Genomic DNA, 20824 nt, shown 5'->3' with positions numbered 1-20824 from the left:
GGCTCACTTCGTGCCTCTAACTGAGGGGATAAAGGTTAAGGCAGACAGACCATCTCTCTAGTTCCTTCTCACCACCACATGTTCCGAGTCAGAACCTCCGGTAGCTTCAGCTTCTTCCTACAAGATAAGATTTAGCTTTAGCTTTGTAAATAGTTTTAACAGCGTGTACAGTTTTTAGTGTTTTGTAGATCTCTTAGTGTTAAACTTAGTCTCCTTTTGGGGGGAATCCCCCACCCACTTGATTGGGTACTGGATTATGCCCAGAACTCCTGGCTTCAAACTTTGCACTTCTTGCCTACGATCTTTCTTGGTCAGTGATGACTACCAGTGCTGCCTGTACTGCCTTGGGGAAGCCCACATTGCAGCGAGGTGCAGTATCTGCCAATCATTCCCCAGCCATACCTGAGAAAGGTGGGGACTTCATCTCCAGAAATACCCCATGAAGAAGACCATGAGGCCTCAATCGGATCCAGGCTGGAAAACTGCCCTATATATCAGCCTGATTCAGCAAGGAGTGTGCCTACTGCTGCAAAGTCCAACTCTGGTGTGGGATAGTCTGCTTCTACAGACCACCCTCCCCCGGTGGAAGGGTATCTTGTCAGAAGTCCAGAAAGCACTCTCATAAGCATGAGACTACGTCTTTCTCTAAATCCACTTTTGAAGAAGTCAAATTCAGCTCTTAAGGAGCCCATCAACTTGACCTGTGAGGACTTAGTATGCCCTAAGTCCCAGAGGCACAACAAGAAAGCCCAAAAGTATTGGGCTACATTGGTACCAGACCACAATCCATTGATACCATCAACCTTAGCACCTCCCAAACCCCAGGATCCGCCAGCACCAATGATGACCGATCATTGCTAACTTTGCCTATCCACAGCACTGTCTTCCTTGGCAGTTACACAATCTCCTCTGGCTTCTGCAGCCTCTTACACCCGGGAGCACTGAATCCATTGCCACTCCACTGGACATTTTCACTGTCCTTTATCCAGAATCCCCTACTGCATTGGGTCCCTAATCCCTCAGGTCCCATGAGTTCTATGAAAATCCGGCAAGACAGGCCATAAGTTATCCTGATCGCCCTCTACTTGCCCAAATAGTTTTGGTTTCTCAACCTCCTACGGATGTCATACCAAGTACCAATCATCCTCCCAATGTTTTCCAAGATCCTGACCCAGTGGAATGGCAAGATCAAGCACCTCGACCCATGTACACTTCACCTCAGGATTGGTATTTGGATGGGCATCGTCCTTAGAATATTCATGTTCCACAGCCGTGCAAGATATCCTTTCTAATAGCTAGAAGGATTCTATTAGAAGATGTTACCAAGCTAAATGGAGGTACTTTTCTTCTTGGTCAAGTCAAAGGCACATCCTCTAGTCCTGATGCACTGAATGAGTGGGAAAGGCAGTAATATTTTGAAATTGGTAACTTGGTCTGAAGAGAGAATTCATCTCTAAAAATAGTGCATAGATTTTCTGTTATATAGGTGGTCATTTACTGTACTGTCAGCATTTATTCCTGTAGTATACTTTTTGTGATGTTCGTGCTTTTGAAAGATACTAGAATGATAGTACTAACATCCTCTATTTAACAAAAAATAGGAGTATCCCTTACCTGCCAGCCTTCATTAATGTGCTTGTAGTTCATAAGCAAGGATCATCACTGAGCTGAAAGGATAGTAGAGTTTTATTCCCATTCAGTCTTTATTCCGTCTGCAAAGAAAGACGTTCTTTGGGATGTGGGCACTGATTTCTTATGAACTTGCGTAAGACCACCAACTCATTCACAGTGGCCAAACAGTCAACGACTAGCAAATAGCCAGGTCAGTCCCAGGATATTAGAGAGGCAAAATGGAGGAGATAATATTTTTTATTGGTTCAACTTCTTTTGGTGACAGAAACAAGCTTTTGAGCCTACACAGAGGTCTTCTTCAGGTCTACGAAGGGTACTCCCAGTCTCACAGCAAAATGCAAGGTAGAACAGATTCACCCACTTTGTCTCTCTCTGTAACATCTAGCAATGATTTTTAGCCATTATTCACCTGGGTTATATCCAGATCAGTAATTTCAAAGGGAAAGACTCCATTTTCTACCAATCCTCTGAGAATCTAATCCTTTATTTGGAGCATAAGATTTTCCTCCTACTTTTTAGTTACCGTAAGAATGAAGGAGAGCATGTAGGAGCTACATTCTAAACAAGTTAGTGATAAGACTATCATTGGAATACTGTGTGCGGTTCTAGCATGCATACTTTAAAAGGGATGTTGAAAAATTGGATAGTTCCAGAAAAATGCCACAAGATTAGTATAAGGTTTGGAAACTCTGCTGCACAGTGGGATATTTAAGAAGCTGAGTCAATCCATTTAGTTTAGCAAAGAGAATGATACATGTGTGACCCTAAGAGCACCCCAGTGCTAGTTGATGCACTCTTGACATGCTATATATCTAAAAGATGGCAAGTAATATATCACTGGTAAACTAATAACTCACTGATCATTAATATTATGTGATGTGTGTACAATAAATTCACAAAGGACTTTACAGGTATGTGCTGGAAATACGTTTTTAAAATGTATTTGGCAGGCAATCCCTATGCCACACCTGTTCCAGCCAAAGGAATGTCTCCTATGTAAATTAAGCAAGGTGTGACTAAAGAAAAGAAAAGTACATATACATACAAGATAAACAAAGCCATTAAGAGAGTAAGTGAGGCAAGACAGCCACTTAATCTCAGTTGGGAATAGGGGACTGTACACCCAGGAAGCCGCCTTGTCTCTCAAAGCGAGGCCAATGAACTTTGGGAAGATATAAAGAGAGAAAAAAAAGCCATTTTGGCATCCTTCATCTGAGGAGAAAAAGGAACTGAGCACTTTGAGATCTGTGAAGGGTCCTGGCCAAAGTGTCTGGTCAGCCATGCTGGAAAAGAGACTTGGTGAGAATCCTTTCTTTATACCTTGCATTTGGTATCACTTAAACCTATGACTTTTAGTTTAATAAACTTATTTTACTTTTACCTAAACCAGTTTAGTGTGTTGATTTAAAATGAGTGTCAAGATAGTAAGCTACGGGATACTGTTTTTTTAAAAGGGGCAGTGAACTTAACTTTTGAAAGTGTTCTGCAAGAGGAATGTAAACTACAGAGGTTTGGAGGAAATTCAGAGCTGGGAAGGGTCACCCTGAAAAAAGTAACTGGGTGGTGGAAGTCAGAGGGTGACTTGCATGCTTGTATACTGACTGCTGGAGTTGCTGCTATAGCATTTAAGGCACCCAGAGTTGCAGGTACAACCCCTTATTGGTCTGACCCCGAAAGCCTCACAATGAGGTAGCTTGATCATGGTCTTTAGAATATCCTCTGCTTTCATGAATCTTCTCTCCATTTAGGAATTTAGTTTAACAAAGGCACATCAAGATCCAGTGACTGAAAGGTGAAGTTAGACCAATTCAAACTGGAAATGAGGTTCATGCTTTTAGCAGTGCGGGCAATTAATAATTGGAACAGTTTGCCTAGGGATTCTGATGTGATGGATTCTCAGTCACTTTAAATCAAGATTGCCTTTCTAAAATATGTGCTGTAGTTCATCCAGAAGTTGTTGCCTTGAAAAAGGAATTACTTGGTGAAATTCTCTGTCCTGTATTATGTAGGAGATCAGATAAGGATCATAGAGGTCCTTTCGGGTCTTAAATCTGAGTTATCATTGTTAAAAAATAGAGGTAACTAATCTGAACACTCAAATAAGCAGGCCTGGTTTAGAATTGATGATATCTAGGGATGTATTCTATAAGTGGTTGAGGTGGAGATGTGGACTGGGTTGCAAAGTCTTTAATTCAAAGACCCTGCTTCTGCTTTGCTTCTAAAGTTAGAAGTTTACTGATGATGCTCAAAAAAAAAAAAAAATTCTGGAATAGTGGCTGTGCTGAAGCTGCCAGTTTTTTATAACAAGAGTAACACTTTCAAATTCAAATTTGGAAGAATTCCTAGTTTTAGAAATAAAATCAAGACATCCAATTTTTTTTTTACTTTTTTATTGTGGCTTTTCTTTTGAATAAAATTTGGATAAATAAAAATACCAGTAAGATTATAGAACAATAAAATAAGTACCTGATGTTTGCAGATCTGTTGAGTTAATATAACTCCAAACTCAGTATTAATGGAAGCTATACTTTCCAATATACAGATAATAAATCTCAGACCTTTCCTCTGAGGGGAGGTCATCACTGTTAAATGTCCATAATATTCCAAAGGAAAAGGTGTTTTGCTTTTATAGGGAGCGGGGAGCAAAAGAAAACATATCAATCATTCTCCACAGAGTAAGCTGTTAATTAAATAGACTAGGGCCTGGTCTACACTGGGGGGCTGGGGATCGATCTAAGATACGCAAATTCAGCTACGAGAATAGCATAGCTGAAGTCGATGAATCTTAGATCAACTTAGAATCACTTACTTCGCGTCTTCGTGGCGTGGGATCGACGACCGCCGCTTCCCCGTCAACTCCGCGTCCGCCTCTCACCCTGGTGGAGTTCCAGAGTCGACAGCAGAGCGATCAGGGATCGATTTATCGCATCTACACTAGATGCGATAAATCGATCCCCGATAGATCGATCACTACCCGCCGATCTGGTGGGTAGTGTAGACGTGGCCTAGAACTGAACAGAATAAGCATTACAAATGTGAAGCTATATTAATCTAATCTGTCAGTTCCTTGGAAAGTGTAAAACAAGTTACACAGCAAGAATAACAGCAAGTTATCAAAACCAGTGAGGGCACACACTATTTTAATAAAAAAGATAATGGGAAAAATCATATCCTATACAAATTTTTCTGCATCAGGCCCAGTTAAAGGTCATAAGTTTATGAATCTCCATGATTTTTCACTTATATCTTATCCATAAGTTGAATTAATTGTATCTCCTAGGAAATAAATGATTTATCATTATGGATAACCTGGTGCTTATTAAAAAAAGAATGGGACTACTTTTGGCAACTTAGAGACTAACAAATTTATTAGAGCATAAGCTTTTGTGGGCTACAGGCCACTTCATCGGTTGCATAGAATGGAACATATAATAAGAAGATACACACGATAGTACTGAAGCATCAACATCCTCCTCTATAGTTGCCTGTAATCATGGCACATGTTCTTAATTTTGGCTGCATGTTCATCTGTTGTAAGATGAACAGGAACTTACTGGCTGCACTCCTCTCCCAGACCCTTTGCAGTTCCTAAAAAAAAGTTTTTGTAAGGAAAGCCATTGCAATAATTATTGTTAAATATTTTCCCACCACCATGAAGAGCAAGTCTTCTGATCCATTACAAATGATCGGATGAGTTTTCCATTAACAAATCCTGCTGAGTTTCTTTCTTAACAGGTAGGTTTTTTAACACATAATGCACTAAAATAATTAATAATAATAAGCGCACATAATGCTTTTTGTCTTCAAAACATTGTAGAAACATTATCTACTTAATTGTTTTTCTAAAAATTCTAGCATCCTTTCATGGTTACTACAAATATCAAATAATACAAATGTAAGATCCTTAGATTCAGATCAAATAATACAAATGTAAGATCCTTAGATTCAAATTTGAATGGTCTAAAGGATCTTAGGCACTTGTGGCACCTTTAGGGTATGTATACACTTGGAGCTGGGGTGTGATTGCCAGCTGGAGGAGACATACCTATACTAGCTCTCGTCTAGCTAGTGCACTAAAAATAGAAATCTCACTGCTGTATTATGGCTGTAAAATGAGTTCAGAGTGTAGTGGTCAGGCATCCACATCACAAAATCCAGCCTTAAAATTATTATTTGGTAGTCAAAGCAAATAGGGCATGGGATAGAGAAACTGAACCATTCTTACTTTTAAGAGTGATTTCTCCAGATCAGGATGAGACTATCAGCAGGGCCAATTGGCCAATTAACACTTGTTAATTTTTTGGTATTTGATAAGTTTCACAACTTGTTTTTATGCACATCCCTATCAGACCAAAATGTACACACTCTCATCTTAGAGCTGCAAATTTAAGCAAATTAGAGATCTGATTTGATAAAAGACATAATTTTTTTTGTTAACTGATACAAGTTTTGTCATATTTAAAGAGTTAAAAATGTTCAGAAGTATTAATAAAAATATATCTGTTTTGATGTCGCAAGATTAGACCATGATGAACAAGTCCTCTCAGGTCAGCTGATTATATAAACAAACTCGTGGCTGGTGCTAGATGAAGTGCGTGTTGAAAGGTAGAGAATTGTTACATTTTAGTGTCTTTATAGTTTTACGACTAGTTGACTAAGGAATTATTTATGTGTGAGAATTAATCATTATTATCTTCGTGTGGTAGCTAAAAGAGGTGACTGATTGGTTGGTTGAGCCCTAGCTTGGTAGCTTGGCCATCATCATCATAGGCTTTCGTAGTCTATAGACCCAGATTCAAGGTGAAAATTTGTGAGGACCATCTTGTGCAGTGAGTTTCGTGAGGACACACGTTTGAAATTTTTGGACATTTTCCCTCTGTCTGTATCCTTGTCTGTGTTTACTGTATATATATATATGTCATCCCTTTGTCTTCAGCTCAGCCTGTTGTATTATACCTTGCGTGTTTGAGTTTTGATTCAGTGATCAGGATAATAACCTGTCTGACTGTTTCATTTTATGTTCTTGATTAGTATGTCTTTGTTTTAAGTCTTTTAAGCATTCGTGTACCATTCAGCATTTGTGTACATTTACAGTAGAAGATTTCAAGTGTAGATAAGCTACTTATTTACAACAGAATATTACAAGTGTGGATAGGCTACATATTGACCAACTAGATAACTGTGAAGAGGAGATTTGAAAGTGGTGCAAGCAAGAGATGGCAAAAACAACTGAGTGAAGCAGCAGCTAAGAGCTCAAAGCCAATAACTTCATTTCTCAAACCACTGGAAAACACACCTTACCCAACAAACAATGCTACAGATAATGAAAACTCTGCAACTGCAACAGGTGATATTTCAATGCCAATATCTGAACATAAGGACAGTAGTCAAGAAGGAGATGTGCCAACAGTAACAGATGCAGCAGAAGATCCTGTGTATGATCAAGAAACTCAACAGGAAGATGTAGATCTTAACACAGAAAGAGCAATTCATGAGTACTACAGGTTTGACTGTGGCTGACATTAGAATTATTGACAAGAGCAATGCTGCCCAAATGCAGCCTTTTCTTCAAATTAGTTGTTTTGAAATTCCAAGTAACATTCCACGAGATGCTGATAATCACGCTTTCCCTACTCATCTGCTGACAAAAACACTTCCAAATGGTGAGACCTGCACAAGAGACTGGTTATGCTGGAGTATGGAAAAACAATCTCTGTACTAAGAAAAGGAGTACTTGTGGCACCTTAGAGACTAACCAATTTATTTGAGCATGAGCTTTCGTGAGCTACAGCTCACTTCATCAGATGTATACCGTGGAAACATCTGATGAAGTGAGCTGTAGCTCACGAAAGCTCATGCTCAAATAAATTGATTAGTCTCTAAGGTGCCACAAGTACTCCTTTTCTTTTTGCGAATACAGACTAACACGGCTGTTCCTCTGGAATCTCTGTACTGTGGACCCTGCTTCATTTCGAACAAAAGTGCTGCAAATGCATCAGTTCTCTCTGGTCAATCAGGATGGAGCATCAACAGAGGTTGGAGGAAGTTGAAAGACCGAATACCATCACATGAGAGTTCAGCATCACACAAAGAAAAACTATGTTGCATGGAAATCAGCCAGTAGGGCAGCATCAGCTGAAAGTTCAGTTCAGAATTTACTCTTGACTGAACTCTCTACAGAAACTAATAACTGGAAAAAACTTCTTGAGCGCATCCTGAATGTCATCCTTTTTCTTTCTGAGAGGAGATTGGCTTTCTTTTGTTCCAGTCAATGTACTGGTGATCATGCAAATGGAAACTTTCTAGGCATAGTTGAGCTCCTCAGCAAATATGACCCACTTTTATCAGAGCATGTTAAACGTGTTTGAGAATTGCAAGAGTGTCAAAAGTGTATGCAAGTCCATTATCTCTCCACACGCACACAAAACGAGTTTGAGATATGTGGGTCATTCATACAAACAGAAATTCTTGATGAGATTCAAAATGCCAAGTATTTTTCAGTCATCATTGATGCCACTCCAGATTGTTCTCACAAGGAACAGACTACTATGGTTATTCGATCTGGTAAGATTGTAGAGAGCTCAAAATTTTCAATTGAAGAAAGGTTTATTTTGTTTGATAATTTCACGAGAAACACTGGAAAAGAAATTACTGCTTGAGTACTAGCAATTCTAGAAGGTTTTAAGTTAGATTTTCAAGTCTGCATTGGTCAAGCCTATGACAGTGGATCTAATATGGCTTGGAAGTACAAAGGTGTACAAGCAGTTCTGCCGGAGCATAATTCAAACTGTATTTTCTCCAGCTGTGGAAACCACACACTAAACCCTGTAAGTGTTGACTGTGCTGAATCATGCAAGGAGGCAATTACTTACTTTGGAACTGTTCAGCAAATGTACAATCTCTTCAGTAGCGGTCCACAAAGATGGGAAATTCTGAAGCAATATCTTCCTGTTTCACTGCATGGGATGTCCAAAACCAGATGGTCTGCACGGATTGATGGTGTTCAACCAGTTGCACTTGATTTCATTGAAGCATTTGATTTCAGTGATTTAAATTCAAATGGCTTTAAATGAGCTTGAATCTCTCAAACTCACTGCACAGGCTTGAACTGAACTTCAGTCTATTCAGAAGAATATGTCCAAATTTGAATGCATTCTGATGCCATCTTTGTGGATGAAGCTATTTACAATGATCTACCAAACTAATCTGGCAATTGAAGCAGCTACACTTGATGTTGAGAGGGATAACACTGAAAGTCTTATCAGTGACATTCAACAGATTCATGAACAATGGGATGCGATCCTGACTGTGTCCAAATTAGTAGCACAGAATATTAGCATTTCATCTGAGTTTTCCACCAATCGCAACTTACCTACTGAATCTGATGCCGAGCAGCATTATAGTGTCAGTGTCTTCCTTGTCATCATTTACTCGATTCAATCAAATCTTACATGTCAATTTGAGTCACTGCGGATAATTTGTACCCTTTTGGGGTTTCCTTGGTAGTTCAACAGACTGAGTAATGCAGATCTACTTTCTGCAGCTGAACAACTGCAGCAACAGTACAACAAAAATCTCAAAAGATCTCAGTGATGAGGTCCTCTTCTTCAAATGAATATATTCCATGAACTTTAAATTGGATTGCAAGCCAAAGGAATTGCTTCAAGAAATACTCAAACTTGGACTCTCTGGGGTGTTTCCTAATATCTCAATTGCATTGTGTATTTTTGTCAGCTTGCCTGCATCAACGGCTTCAGGTGAACGCACTGTCAACGTGTTGAAGCAGGTAAAGAACTATCCTCATTCAACTATGGGACAAGAGCGTTTGAATGGGCTCGCCAAGTTTAATATCAGCTGTGACATTGAATGAAAGCTAGATTTTTCTCAATAATTAGTGGATTGATTTGCACAGAAAAAGGCTAGAAAAGCATTTGTTACTTTTAATTTTTTTTATTTATGTCTCACTCTTTTTTTGGTGCCTATTTTGTTTTCATGTGTCATCGTTTTTTATTTTGATTATGGCTAGGGATCTCAAAAGCTGGAGGTAGCCTGGACATCTGAGAGGGCCTGCATATCAGTATGGCGAAGCTTGCCTCGCCAGTTCCTTCATGTTACTGATTTTGCAGCTAAACAGGACATAAGTCTCCACTCCTGTCAAGAAGTGACACATTCACTTTAAAAATTATCTTTCAATAAGGTTAAGTTATCCCAGTGAATGTGTTGATTTAACTGAGTGACTTAGGAAGTTCCAGACTGAGTTTTCAGATGAAGGCACACCTGCAGGTGCTAGAACTCCTTGACCAGAAAACGATGGTGGCAAAGTTGCTAGCCATAAAGATGTTCAATTCTTGCATTCTCTTTTTGCCATTAAGTTACTCTCTATCCTCCATTCTGCATGGTCAGAAATGTCAAGATGATGGAGTTGCAGGTAGCAAGGGATGTGAAGGGTAACAAGAAGGGTTTCTACAGGTATGTTAGCAACAAGAAGGTGGTCAGGGAAAGCGTGGGACCCTTACCTATTGGGGGAGGCTACCTAGTGACAGATGATGTGAATAAAGCTGAAGTACTCAATGCTTTTTTTGCCTCAGTCTTCACAGACAAGGTCAGCTCCCAGACTGCTGCACTGGGCAGCATAGTATGGGGAGGAGGTGAGCAGCCCTAAGTGGTGATAGAATAGGTTAAGGACTATTTGGAAAAGCTGGGCATGCACAAGGCCATGGAGCCAGATGCAGTGCATCCCAGGGTGCTGAGCGAGTTGGCTGACGGCTCTGCAATCACATTGGCCATTATCTTTGAAAGGCAAATATAGTGCCCATTTTTAAAAAAGAGAAGCAGGAGAATCTGGGGAACTACAGACCGGTAAGCTTTACCTCAGTCCCTGGAAAAATCATGGAGCAGGTCCTCAAGGAATCTATTTTGAAGCACTTGGAGGAGAGGAATGTGATCAGGAAAGTCAACATGGATTCACCAGCAGCATGTTATGCCTGACCAACCTGATTGCCTTCTATGATGAGATAACTGGCTCTGTGGATATGGGGAAAGCAGAGGACATGATATATCTTGACTTTAGCAAAGCTTTTGATATGGTCTCCCACAGTATTCTTGCCAGCAAGTTAAAAAAGTTATGGATTGGATGAATGGACTATAAGGTGGATAGAAAGCTGGCTAGATCATCGGGCTCAGCAGGTAGTGATCAACAGCTCAATGTCTAGTTGGCAGCTGGTATCAAGCAGAGTGCCCCAGCGTTTGGCCTTGGGGCCAGTTTTGTTCAACGTTTCATTAATGAGCTGAATGATGGGATGGATTGCACCCTCAGCAAGTTTGCGGATGATACTAAGGTGGGGACTCCAGGTAGATACACTGGAGGGTAGAGAGAGGTTCCAGAGTGACCTAGACAAATTAGAGGATTGTGCCAAAAGAAAACAGTTGAGGTTCAACAAGGATAAGTGAAGAGTCCTGCAGTTAGGATGGAAGAATCCCATACGCTGCTACAGGCTGGGGACTGACTTGCTGAGAGGCAGTTCTGCAGAAAAGGACCTGGGGATTACAGTGGATGAGAAACTGATATGAGTGAACAGTAATAGTCTCAAATTGCAGTGGAGGTTGGATATTAGGAAAAACGATTTCACTAGGAGGGTGGTGAAGCACCAGAATGGGTTACATAGGGAGGTGGTGGAGTCTCCATCCTTAGAGGGTTTTAAGGCCCGGCTTGACAAAGCCCTGGCTAGGATGATTCAGTTGGGATTAGTCCTGCTTTGAGCAGGGGGTTGGACTAGATGACCTCCTGAAGTCTCTTCCAACCCCAATCTTCTATGATGCTAGCACTAGTTTCAGAATAAGAAACGTAAGAAATATGATTTTCAAATACATTTCATTTTTTCACTATAAAAGCGTTCTTGTCAGTTGAAATTTCAGATTACTTTGCTAAAGAAAAGTTTTAATTTCTCTTTAGATTCATATTCCAGTCCATTCTTTAATTATTTGGTAATTCAGCTATTGTTTTCTATTTGCGCTTGAACAGGCTTGGGGTAACGTTTTCAACAGCATCTAAGTGACTTAGGTACCTAAATCCTGTTAAAAGGTAATGGGATTTAGGGGCCTAAATCATTTAGGTGCATTTGAAAGTTTTACTCTCAGGGTTTGTTGCGTGTTTCTGTTTTGTTTCATCAGCAGTAATAGAATCATAACTAGGGCTCTACCAAATTCACGGTCCATTTTGGTCAGTGTCATGATCATTGGATTTTAAAAATAATAAATTTAATAATTTCAGATATTTAAATCTGAAATTTCATGGTGTTGTAATTGTAGGGTCCTGACCCAAAAGGGAGTTATGGGGGAGGTGTCGCAAGGTTATTGTAAGAGTGGTTCCGGTACCGCTGCTGCTGGCGGTGGTGCTGCCTTCAGAGCTGGATGGCCAGAGAATATTGGCTGCTGGCCAGGAGCCCCATTCTGAAGGCAGAGCCCCTGCCAGAAGTAGCGCAGAAGTAAGGATAGCATGGTATGGTATTGCCACCCTTACTTCTGCGCTGCTGCCTTCAGAGCTGAGCCCTTGGTCAGCAGCCACTGCTCTCTGGCCACCCAGCTCTGAAGGCAGTGCAGAAGTAATGGTGGCAATACCACAACCCCCCCCCAAAAATAACCATGCAACCCCCCTGCAACTCCATTTTGGATCAGGACCCCCAATTTGAGAAACGTTTGTCTTCCCCATGAAGTTATAAGAACTTAAGAACGCCCATACTGGGTGAGACCAAAGGTCCATCTAGCCCAGTATCCTGTCTTCCGACTGTGGCCAATGCCAGGTGTCCTAGAGGGAATGAACAGAACAGTTACTCATCAAGTGGTCCATCCCCTGTTGCCCATTCCCAGCATTTGGCGAAAAGTCTGTGTAGTATAGAGTAAAAGCACACACAAGACAAGAATTCACTGCGGGGAGACCAGATTTCAGGGTCCGTGATGTGTTTTTCATGGCCATGAATTTGGTAGGGCCCTAATCATAACATAAAGGCCCACACTTGTGACCTTTCAGATTGTGAATAATCCTTAGTCTTGTCCTGGTGGCAGTGAGATTACCCACAGGAGCGAGGACTACTCGCCTGATTAAAGGTTTACAGGATCCAGCCCTTAGACACCTATCAGTGGAACAACTAATAGAATCACAGGACTGCTCATAGAGTTAAATGTGTGCCAAAGTCTTTGAAGGACTGGGGCGTAGGTGTGTGTAAGGTATCATTTCATTTTTATGTAGTGTAATTAATACACTCCACTAAAACATTCTACATTAATCAGTTAATTACAGTTATAATTTTGTTCTTAGTGGAAAAACAATTAAATGATTAATATAAAGTTTCCTTTTAAAATTCATATTATATGACTTATTTTTAAATATACAACTATTAACTTATTAAATGAGATTTTTGCATCATGGTTAAATACAGGTTTTGTTTAAAGATTTTATATCTTTACCAAATTGAGACCTATACCCCCTTATTAAGACACTGGAAATCAGAAAGATATTTTTCTTCTAGACTGAAGTGAGATGTCAGGAGACTGAGTTGCAGGCCGTCTTGTCTAGTGGTCAGAACAGGAGTCAGGCTTAATGGGCGAAACAAGGGTTAGCCTCCAAGTGCTAGAGCCCAGGGTCTAGGCAGAGTCAGAGCCAGTGATCAGAGCTGAGGGTCAAAAGCCAAATGCCAGAGTCAATAGGGAATCAGAACTGGATTGAGGGTTAGAACCATAATCAGAGTCCAAATGTCAGAGCCAGAAATTAGAGCAGAGGGTTAGAACTGTATTACTTGGAACAGGGAAGGCAGGAACAGGGCTGGGTCTAGGCTGGAGCAAGGGCGAGTACAGAGGAAGGTCTGGGCTGGAGAAGGATTTGGAATGAAGCAACTAAAGGAAGACAGAGAATCCACAGGCATGTACAGTGAGCAGCCACTGATATTCTGCAGCTGCTGGGATTAAGAGCAAGCCACCTGACTGCCTCAGCCAAGCAGTGGGGTTCTGTGGTGGGCCAGCTGTGTCCATTGGCTGCCCAGTGACAGGACAGGCACAGCTACAGGCCCTTTGAAAGAAGCATTACATATTTAAGTTTATTTCTTTCTATGCTCTGAAAATGCACATTGAATATTTTAAGTTGTTTATTCAGTGGCCTGATTCTTAAATATGTTATTGACTGATGTAATTCATACAGTGGAATAGAAAACTGGAATTGAACAAATACTAATAGTATAAAGTGTCTTACAAAACCTTGTAAAGAACAGGAGGGAAAGTAATACTGAGATTCTGCTTCACTACCATATGATATGAACTAAAGAATATGAAAAAGGTTTTATCCAATGCAAAAAGTACAGTTTTAGACAAAAAATTGATAGTTTATTGGGATAAAAAGATCAAATAAAGTGAATAGAACGATCATTATTTGTACCTACAGGGAGGTCCATTGAAATTTGTCTGCCTAATCCCTTTATCAGTGTTAGGACAAATTGCTAAAATATCTGGTCCTGTAAAGGCTTTAGCCTATTAATGGTTTGTAGATCATTGGTTAGTGCCCTGATTCAGATGTCAGAGATTAGTATAAAAGCTGATTTAAGCTAATTGAAACTGATTTAGGTAGACTAACGACACCTGAGTCTTTACAATTCACAATGCTGTAATCTGTTAGGTTTCATTGAATGAGACACCACAGGCTCATAAATAAAATATAGTGTCCCGGGAGCTAAGGTGTATGAACAGGGCATTGGATTTCACAGTCGTGAGAACAGTTTACACAAGATAAAAAGATACATGCCTATCTTTTATTGTGTTCAGAACTGGTATTCATGGATGGAGTTATCCCATCAGGAAATTGAGTGGGCCACAGTCAGAGAGGTATTATTTTTCATGGAAGTCCTTTGCACTCATGAAAAGGCCCTTTGATACTCAGGAGATATTTGTTTCAGTGCACTTAATTTTAAACTTGCTCAGACTTAGAGTTGTCTTGAAAAGATCTTTACTTAACCTTTTTATATAGTGTGTTTTATAGACCACCCACACATGATTAATTTAAAAGAAGTTTTCATATAATTTTGAATTGGTTGTTGTCAGTGAGTTTGGTTTCTGAGGATGATGCAGTTATAAAATTTGGCATCTTCATATAATAGAGTAGATGCTTTCTGAACTGTTCACTTCATATATTTTTAAATATATTACAATACACTTTCTCACAGTCCTTAATACAAAGCTTCTACTGATAAAGTATGTAAGAGTAAACTGTTGTAAAAGGACACATTTGAAATTATGTGACTTTTAAGTGACCTACTAGTGGTTATTTCAGAAACATATGAACATATTTTTATTTTTGATCTTCCCTTCAAATTTTGAAGGGATCTTAAGAGTTAATGCAGTTATGAATATCTTTCACACTCCAAGTTTGCAGTGGGCTTCTTTTTTATTCAGCCTGCTATAATTATTTATTTTCAATTATTTTAAAGGGACAAATAGAATAGGCTCCAAATTTAACCCACTGTTGAAGATATATTGATAGTATGCATCATTTGGATTCCAGAAATCTTTTTGAGGAAATAAATTGCTATTATTTTTGTAAAGGAAAACAACAACAACAAATTATTAGTTACTATTTATCCATCATTGTTTTTACCAGTTCATTTATAATTTCCCTTCCCACCACAAAATCCAATGAAAAAATATATACGCATTAACAAACCCAGTTCCCAGAGCTATGAGATGATATTGGTGAGATCACTGTTGCTGATCAGAATAAGGCAATAAATGAGATAAAGGAAGGTTGGTTATGATGCACAATAAATGAAAAAGGTAAATTTTAAATGTTTGCTAAATGTAAGATGAAAAAGTACATTAGAAAAGTAATGCTTTTAAGAGGTTATTGCAACCAAAATTTAAAGATAAATATATGATCACTGGGTGGGTTATAGCAATGACCTTTCATGTCTGATTTCTGGTTCACTACTAACTCAGCCTGAGTTAGTACTGTCTGAAGTTTTTTGCCACTTAATAGCTGTCTTTTTAGAGCAAACTGAAAATTTTTGACTAAGTTTTTGCTTGCTTTCATGGTGTCAAGGTTCCTCCCCCACTCTGAACTCTAGGGTACAGATGTGGGGACCTGCATGAAAAACCTCCTAAGCTTATCTTTACCAGCTTAGGTCAAAACTTCCCCAAGGTACAAAATATTCCACCCGTTGTCCTTGGATTGGCCGCTACCACCACCAAACTAATACTGGTTACTGGGGAAGAGCTGTTTGGACGCGTCTTTCCCCCCAAAATACTTCCCAAAACCTTGCACCCCACTTCCTGGACAAGGTTTGGTAAAAGGCCTCACCAATTTGCCTAGGTGACTACAGACCCAGACCCTTGGATCTTAAGAACAATGAACAATCCTCCCAACACTTGCACCCCCCCTTTCCTGGGAAATGTTGGATAAAAAGCCTCACCAATTTGCATAGGTGACCACAGACCCAAACCCTTGGATCTGAGAACAATGAAAAAGCATTCAGTTTTCTTACAAGAAGACTTTTAATAAAAATAGAAGTAAATAGAAATAAAGAAATCCCCCCTGTAAAATCAGGATGGTAGATATCTTACAGGGTAATTAGATTCAAAAACATAGAGAACCCCTCTAGGCAAAACCTTAAGTTACAAAAAAGATACACAGACAGAATTAGTTATTCTATTTAGCACAATTCTTTTCTCAGCCATTTAAATAAATCATAATCTAACACATGCCTAGCTAGATTACTTACTAAAAGTTCTAAGACTCCATTCCTGGTCTATCCCAGGCAGAAAACAGCATATAGACAGACACACAGACCCTTTGTTTCTCTCCCTCCTCCCAGCTTTTGAAAGTATCTTGTCTCCTCATTGGTCATTTTGGTCAGGTGCCAGCGAAGTTACCTTTAGCTTCTTAACCCTTTACAGGTGAGAGGAGCTTTCCCCTGGCCAGGAGGGATTTCAAAGGGGTTTACCCTTCCCTTTATATTTATGACACATGGAAAATTACATTTTTCATAGATTGTTTTCAACAAAAAGAAATCAATCATTTAAATTAAGCAAAAAAGCTGTGTCACTTTGGTTTTTGAAAACTGATTATATACATTTTTGATTTTTTCCATTTTTGTTACTCAATGTAGTACAGTAGTGGTTTTCAACCTGTTGTCCACAGACCCTTGTGGGTCTGCAGACCATGTAGCAGAGGTGTGACCGGTTTCCCCCAGGGGTGCCACCTGGAACTGGGGTGCCACTGAGTCCTCTGACTGACCAGCCTGGGTTTCCCCTCACACTGTGCTGCTGTGATAATCTCTAGACTGCTCCTGGTCTTACACTTCCACCAGCATTTACACAGGCAGGGACACAGCCAGCTGTGGTTATATGCAGGCTTTGACCAGCCACTGCATGAACCAACAATAGAAAGGCTACAGCCAAGATTACCCCCAGCTTCAAAGCCTAGGACCCCAAAGCTATACTGTCCTACCCTGGTCAAAACCCTGACCAGTATGAATTTATTACTCGGTTCGCCTGTCCCTCAATGTGTAGAGGAATATGCACACTTGTGGTAATTAAGCTGAGATTTTCCCCAGACACTTCACTTAAAGGCACACTGGTTTAGGTTAAAATATAAAACAAGTTTATTAACTAAGTTTAACATACTAGAAGGATAGGATTTGAATTAACAATTTCTCACCCTGCCTGATGATACAAGTAGGCTTGCAGATTCTCAAGGCACAAGCTGCACTTGTTTTGCAGCTTGGGATTCCCTTTTCCCCTATCACCTCCCCTCCCCTTTCTTTTGGAGCTTCTCTCAAGTGTTGAGTTGTGGGGGAGTGAAGAACAACAAATGATGTCACTCCCTGCCTTAGTTTGTGGAGAAACACAGGCACCCAGAATGGAGTCCAGAGACCTGGTCTAGTCACATGCCCTTGCAGAGTCATAGCAGCTATTACTTACAGGCTGGCCGAAACATCCACAGGAAGGGTAAGCTATTCCACAGCCCATTGTCTTTGTTGATGAGCCATTAACACTGTTTGGCTTCTTCATTGTTGTACCTGAAAGGCTGTCTGTGGGTGTTTTCCAGAGTAAGCCTATTTGAAATACAGATCCATAATCAATATTCATAACTTCAGATACAAAATTGGTATATGCATATAAATAGGATAGTCATATCCAGAAAATAATAATTTTTCAAATGACACCTTACATGACCCATCTTGTACAAAATGCATCATAATTATGCCATAACAATATTACTATGATGAATAAGCAGTGTAATGTCACAAGCCATCCACAGAGGGTTGTCGTTAACATAGAACAGTGGTTTTCAACTGTGGTCTGCGGAGCCCTGGGGTCTGCAGACTATCTCTAAGATTTCCAAAGGGGTCTGCACCATTCAAAATTTTTTAGGGGTCCACAAATGAAAAAAAGTTGAAAACTGCTGCAATAAAGTAAATGATACCTAGATTTTATGTTTGTTTTTTTCCTTTTTCCCTTTCTTTTCTTTTCCTGCTCTCTAGCTTTTTAAAACTTGCTGAACTTTTGGTTACCAAGTGGCAAAAGGAAAATATGAAACTCTGCAACATTTAAAAAAATTCCTCAACTTTTAAAAAGTTACAGAGCTGCCAAATCACAGTAACTTTTTTAAGTTGCGGAAGTTTTGAAATATTACAGAGATTCATTCTTTTTCTCTTACACTATAACACTTTTCCAAATTTGGATGTTGGAGTAGAAAATGGACAAACCACGAACCTTGAAATCATTGAAAGAGTGAGAAAGCCCTTGGAGAATGGAGGTAAGAGATAAAGTCAGTAGCATAGGCTAGGGATATGTGTGTAGGGTCTTGAAGTGGAATGAAAGTGTACAAAATGGGGGTTAGATGGTTAGATTGAAGAGTTAGGAATATAATTGTAGTGGTTGCATTTGGATGGCCAGGTTTTGTGTGTAATATATGTTTATTAACACAATAGTTTAATGATAATTGCTGTCAGTGCAACTTCATAGTCCTGTTATGAATGCACCTTATTTCTGGTTACAATATTTAGAAACCTTTTTTTCCCTTAAATTGGCTACCTAATGACTACTGACTTTGTCCCCACTTACCTCTGAATTGCCTCTCACACTTGGGGGCACCTCCTGATACACACCTGCATATGTGGGAGAACATGCACATACTCTGGTTTTTGCTGTCTCTCCAAAAACCATTAGCAGCTGATGACTAACTTTAAATATTAATAAATCTTACAAAAAAGAGTTTTCAGATATGTGGGATTGAACTCTCCATCTGCTTGCATATGCACTTTGCTGCTCTAACCCCTGTTAAATGCCCCATAACCATAGGTACTCAATACAGAAGTGGAATAGGGACCAGTAACATAGCTGTTAAGGCATATGTGTGTGTGGTACCATGAACTTTTCACTTGCAATAAATAAACCGAATCAGAAAAAAGATAATCCAAACTGAAAACATGTATATAATCAAAATCATCCCTGATTTTGATAAAACAGATTTTGGATCCAAACCAGTAAAGTAGTCCAGGGTAAACATGGGTGTACCCACTTCTCATTTGGGAAATATGGCCACTGTGCGGTCTGGAACACCCACAAGGTTAGTTTTCCCATTTTTTTTAAACCACCATTGATCCACGCCACTGCTGGTTCTGATTTTTGTAAGACCAAAATCTAACTGATATTTAATATTTTCTTATTTAAGAGTATTAGATGCTCAAGGGAAACATTGAAAAATATTTGATTTAGGAAATGATATAGAAATGGGGCTATCTCTAAGGGACATTTTTCTTCCTTTTCCTCCTTTTTCTGGTTCTGGAGACATTTTCATGGAAACAGAATCTTTGTTTCTAAGGAGTAGAAGATTATTCTAGTTTCTCCCAACCTGAAACCCTGATGATTTTCATACCAAGCACTTGTGATGTCACAAACAAAGTTATGATTTTAGGTAAGAGTAAGGAACAGTAGTAGATCAACTCCTAAGAAACAAATATTTTATTTTTCATTCAAATATTCTAGTGAGGAAAAGGGAAAGAAAATATTTGCTTTACCAGCAGAAATGTCTCTAAAATTATTTTCAAGTTTTTCGGTGAGGTGTCATCTGTAAGTAACTGCTATAGTATATGATATGTTATAAAACAACTGCTGATTGCTGCAGAAGCAGAATGTCACATTTAGCTGTGAATGCAGTCGTTCATTCTGCTTACTTTCTTTATCCACCTAATCATAAGGGCCAAATCCAGTCGGTCTTATGTTGAGTAAAGCCTTACTTTGCAAGTAGTCTTACTGAAAAATATGGGAATATGTGAGGATCAAAGTACTACTTAATTTGAATAAGGCTGGTGGACTCTGGTCCTAAGAAAATGTACTATAGATCTAGTCCCACTCCATTTAGAAATGTTAGTCCTGGAGATTCAGACTTGATATTCTGAAGCATTGTATCACATATGTTATAATGTTATATACATTTAAAGTATTTTCCTTTCTTGAAAAGATATGCTATATAAAAAAGTTCATCTTTAAATAATGGAAAAAAGTTTGAATGCTTGTTTTTTTTATTTTGTTTTTAGTGTGGAACAATGCCTTAAAGAGCTACAATCAGAAGTAAATGAGACTTGTACTGATGAGCTGTTACAAAACACAACTAACTGCCTTCACTGGTTGAATAACTGCAGTTTCAGTTCCCTCAAACCTTCTTCTACACCTCATGGAGAGTTGATTGAATTTCTTAAAACCCTGGTAAAAAAAAAAAAAAACTTCTACAGTTTATATATATTTGGGAAAAAATACTTATACATTTTTTTTATTTTTCTGCTATTAATGTATTCTTTTTTTACTTTTATAGTTTCACAAGAGTGAATATGGAACAGAATTAGAATAAAAGAGTTGGTATCTTTCTTTCTCATTTTGGTATAAATGAGTATCTCTCTTTTTTTGGTATAAATAATAACCAGAGAGACTATAGCCCAGTGGTTAGGGTACTTGTTTGGGATGTGAGAGACTCAGATTCAAGTCTCAGAATAGCAGCCGTGTTAGGCTGTATCCGCAAAAAGAACAGGAGTACTTGTGGCACCTTAGAGACTAACAAATTTATTTGAGCATAAACTTTTGTGGGCTACAGCCCACTTCATCGGATGCATAGAATGGAATATATAGTAAGAAGATAGATATATACCTTACACAC

General features: G+C 39.1%; 1 protein-coding gene across 16 annotated transcripts in view; it reads left to right on the top strand.

Moving 5' to 3' along the window:
* KIAA0825 (KIAA0825 ortholog) overlaps positions 1-20824 on the top strand; it is a 413723-nt gene that overhangs the window by 89795 nt on the left and 303104 nt on the right. For 14 of the 16 annotated variants that reach the window (XM_048849271.2, XM_048849272.2, XM_075128575.1 and 11 more), the window contains one exon: positions 20211-20379. In XM_048849271.2, coding sequence (XP_048705228.2) covers positions 20211-20379 — 169 coding nt within the window. Of the gene's footprint in view, positions 1-18315; positions 18428-19150; positions 19241-20210; positions 20380-20824 lie in introns of those variants that run through there. The other 2 variants (XM_048849280.2, XM_075128573.1) reach the window with 2 other exon arrangements.

This window comes from Caretta caretta, chromosome 5 (genome assembly GCF_965140235.1).
Source record: "Caretta caretta isolate rCarCar2 chromosome 5, rCarCar1.hap1, whole genome shotgun sequence".
Classification (NCBI taxonomy): Eukaryota; Metazoa; Chordata; order Testudines; family Cheloniidae; genus Caretta; species Caretta caretta.
Note: the sequence above shows the minus strand (reverse complement) of the source record. Positions and strands in the feature narration are given on the sequence as shown.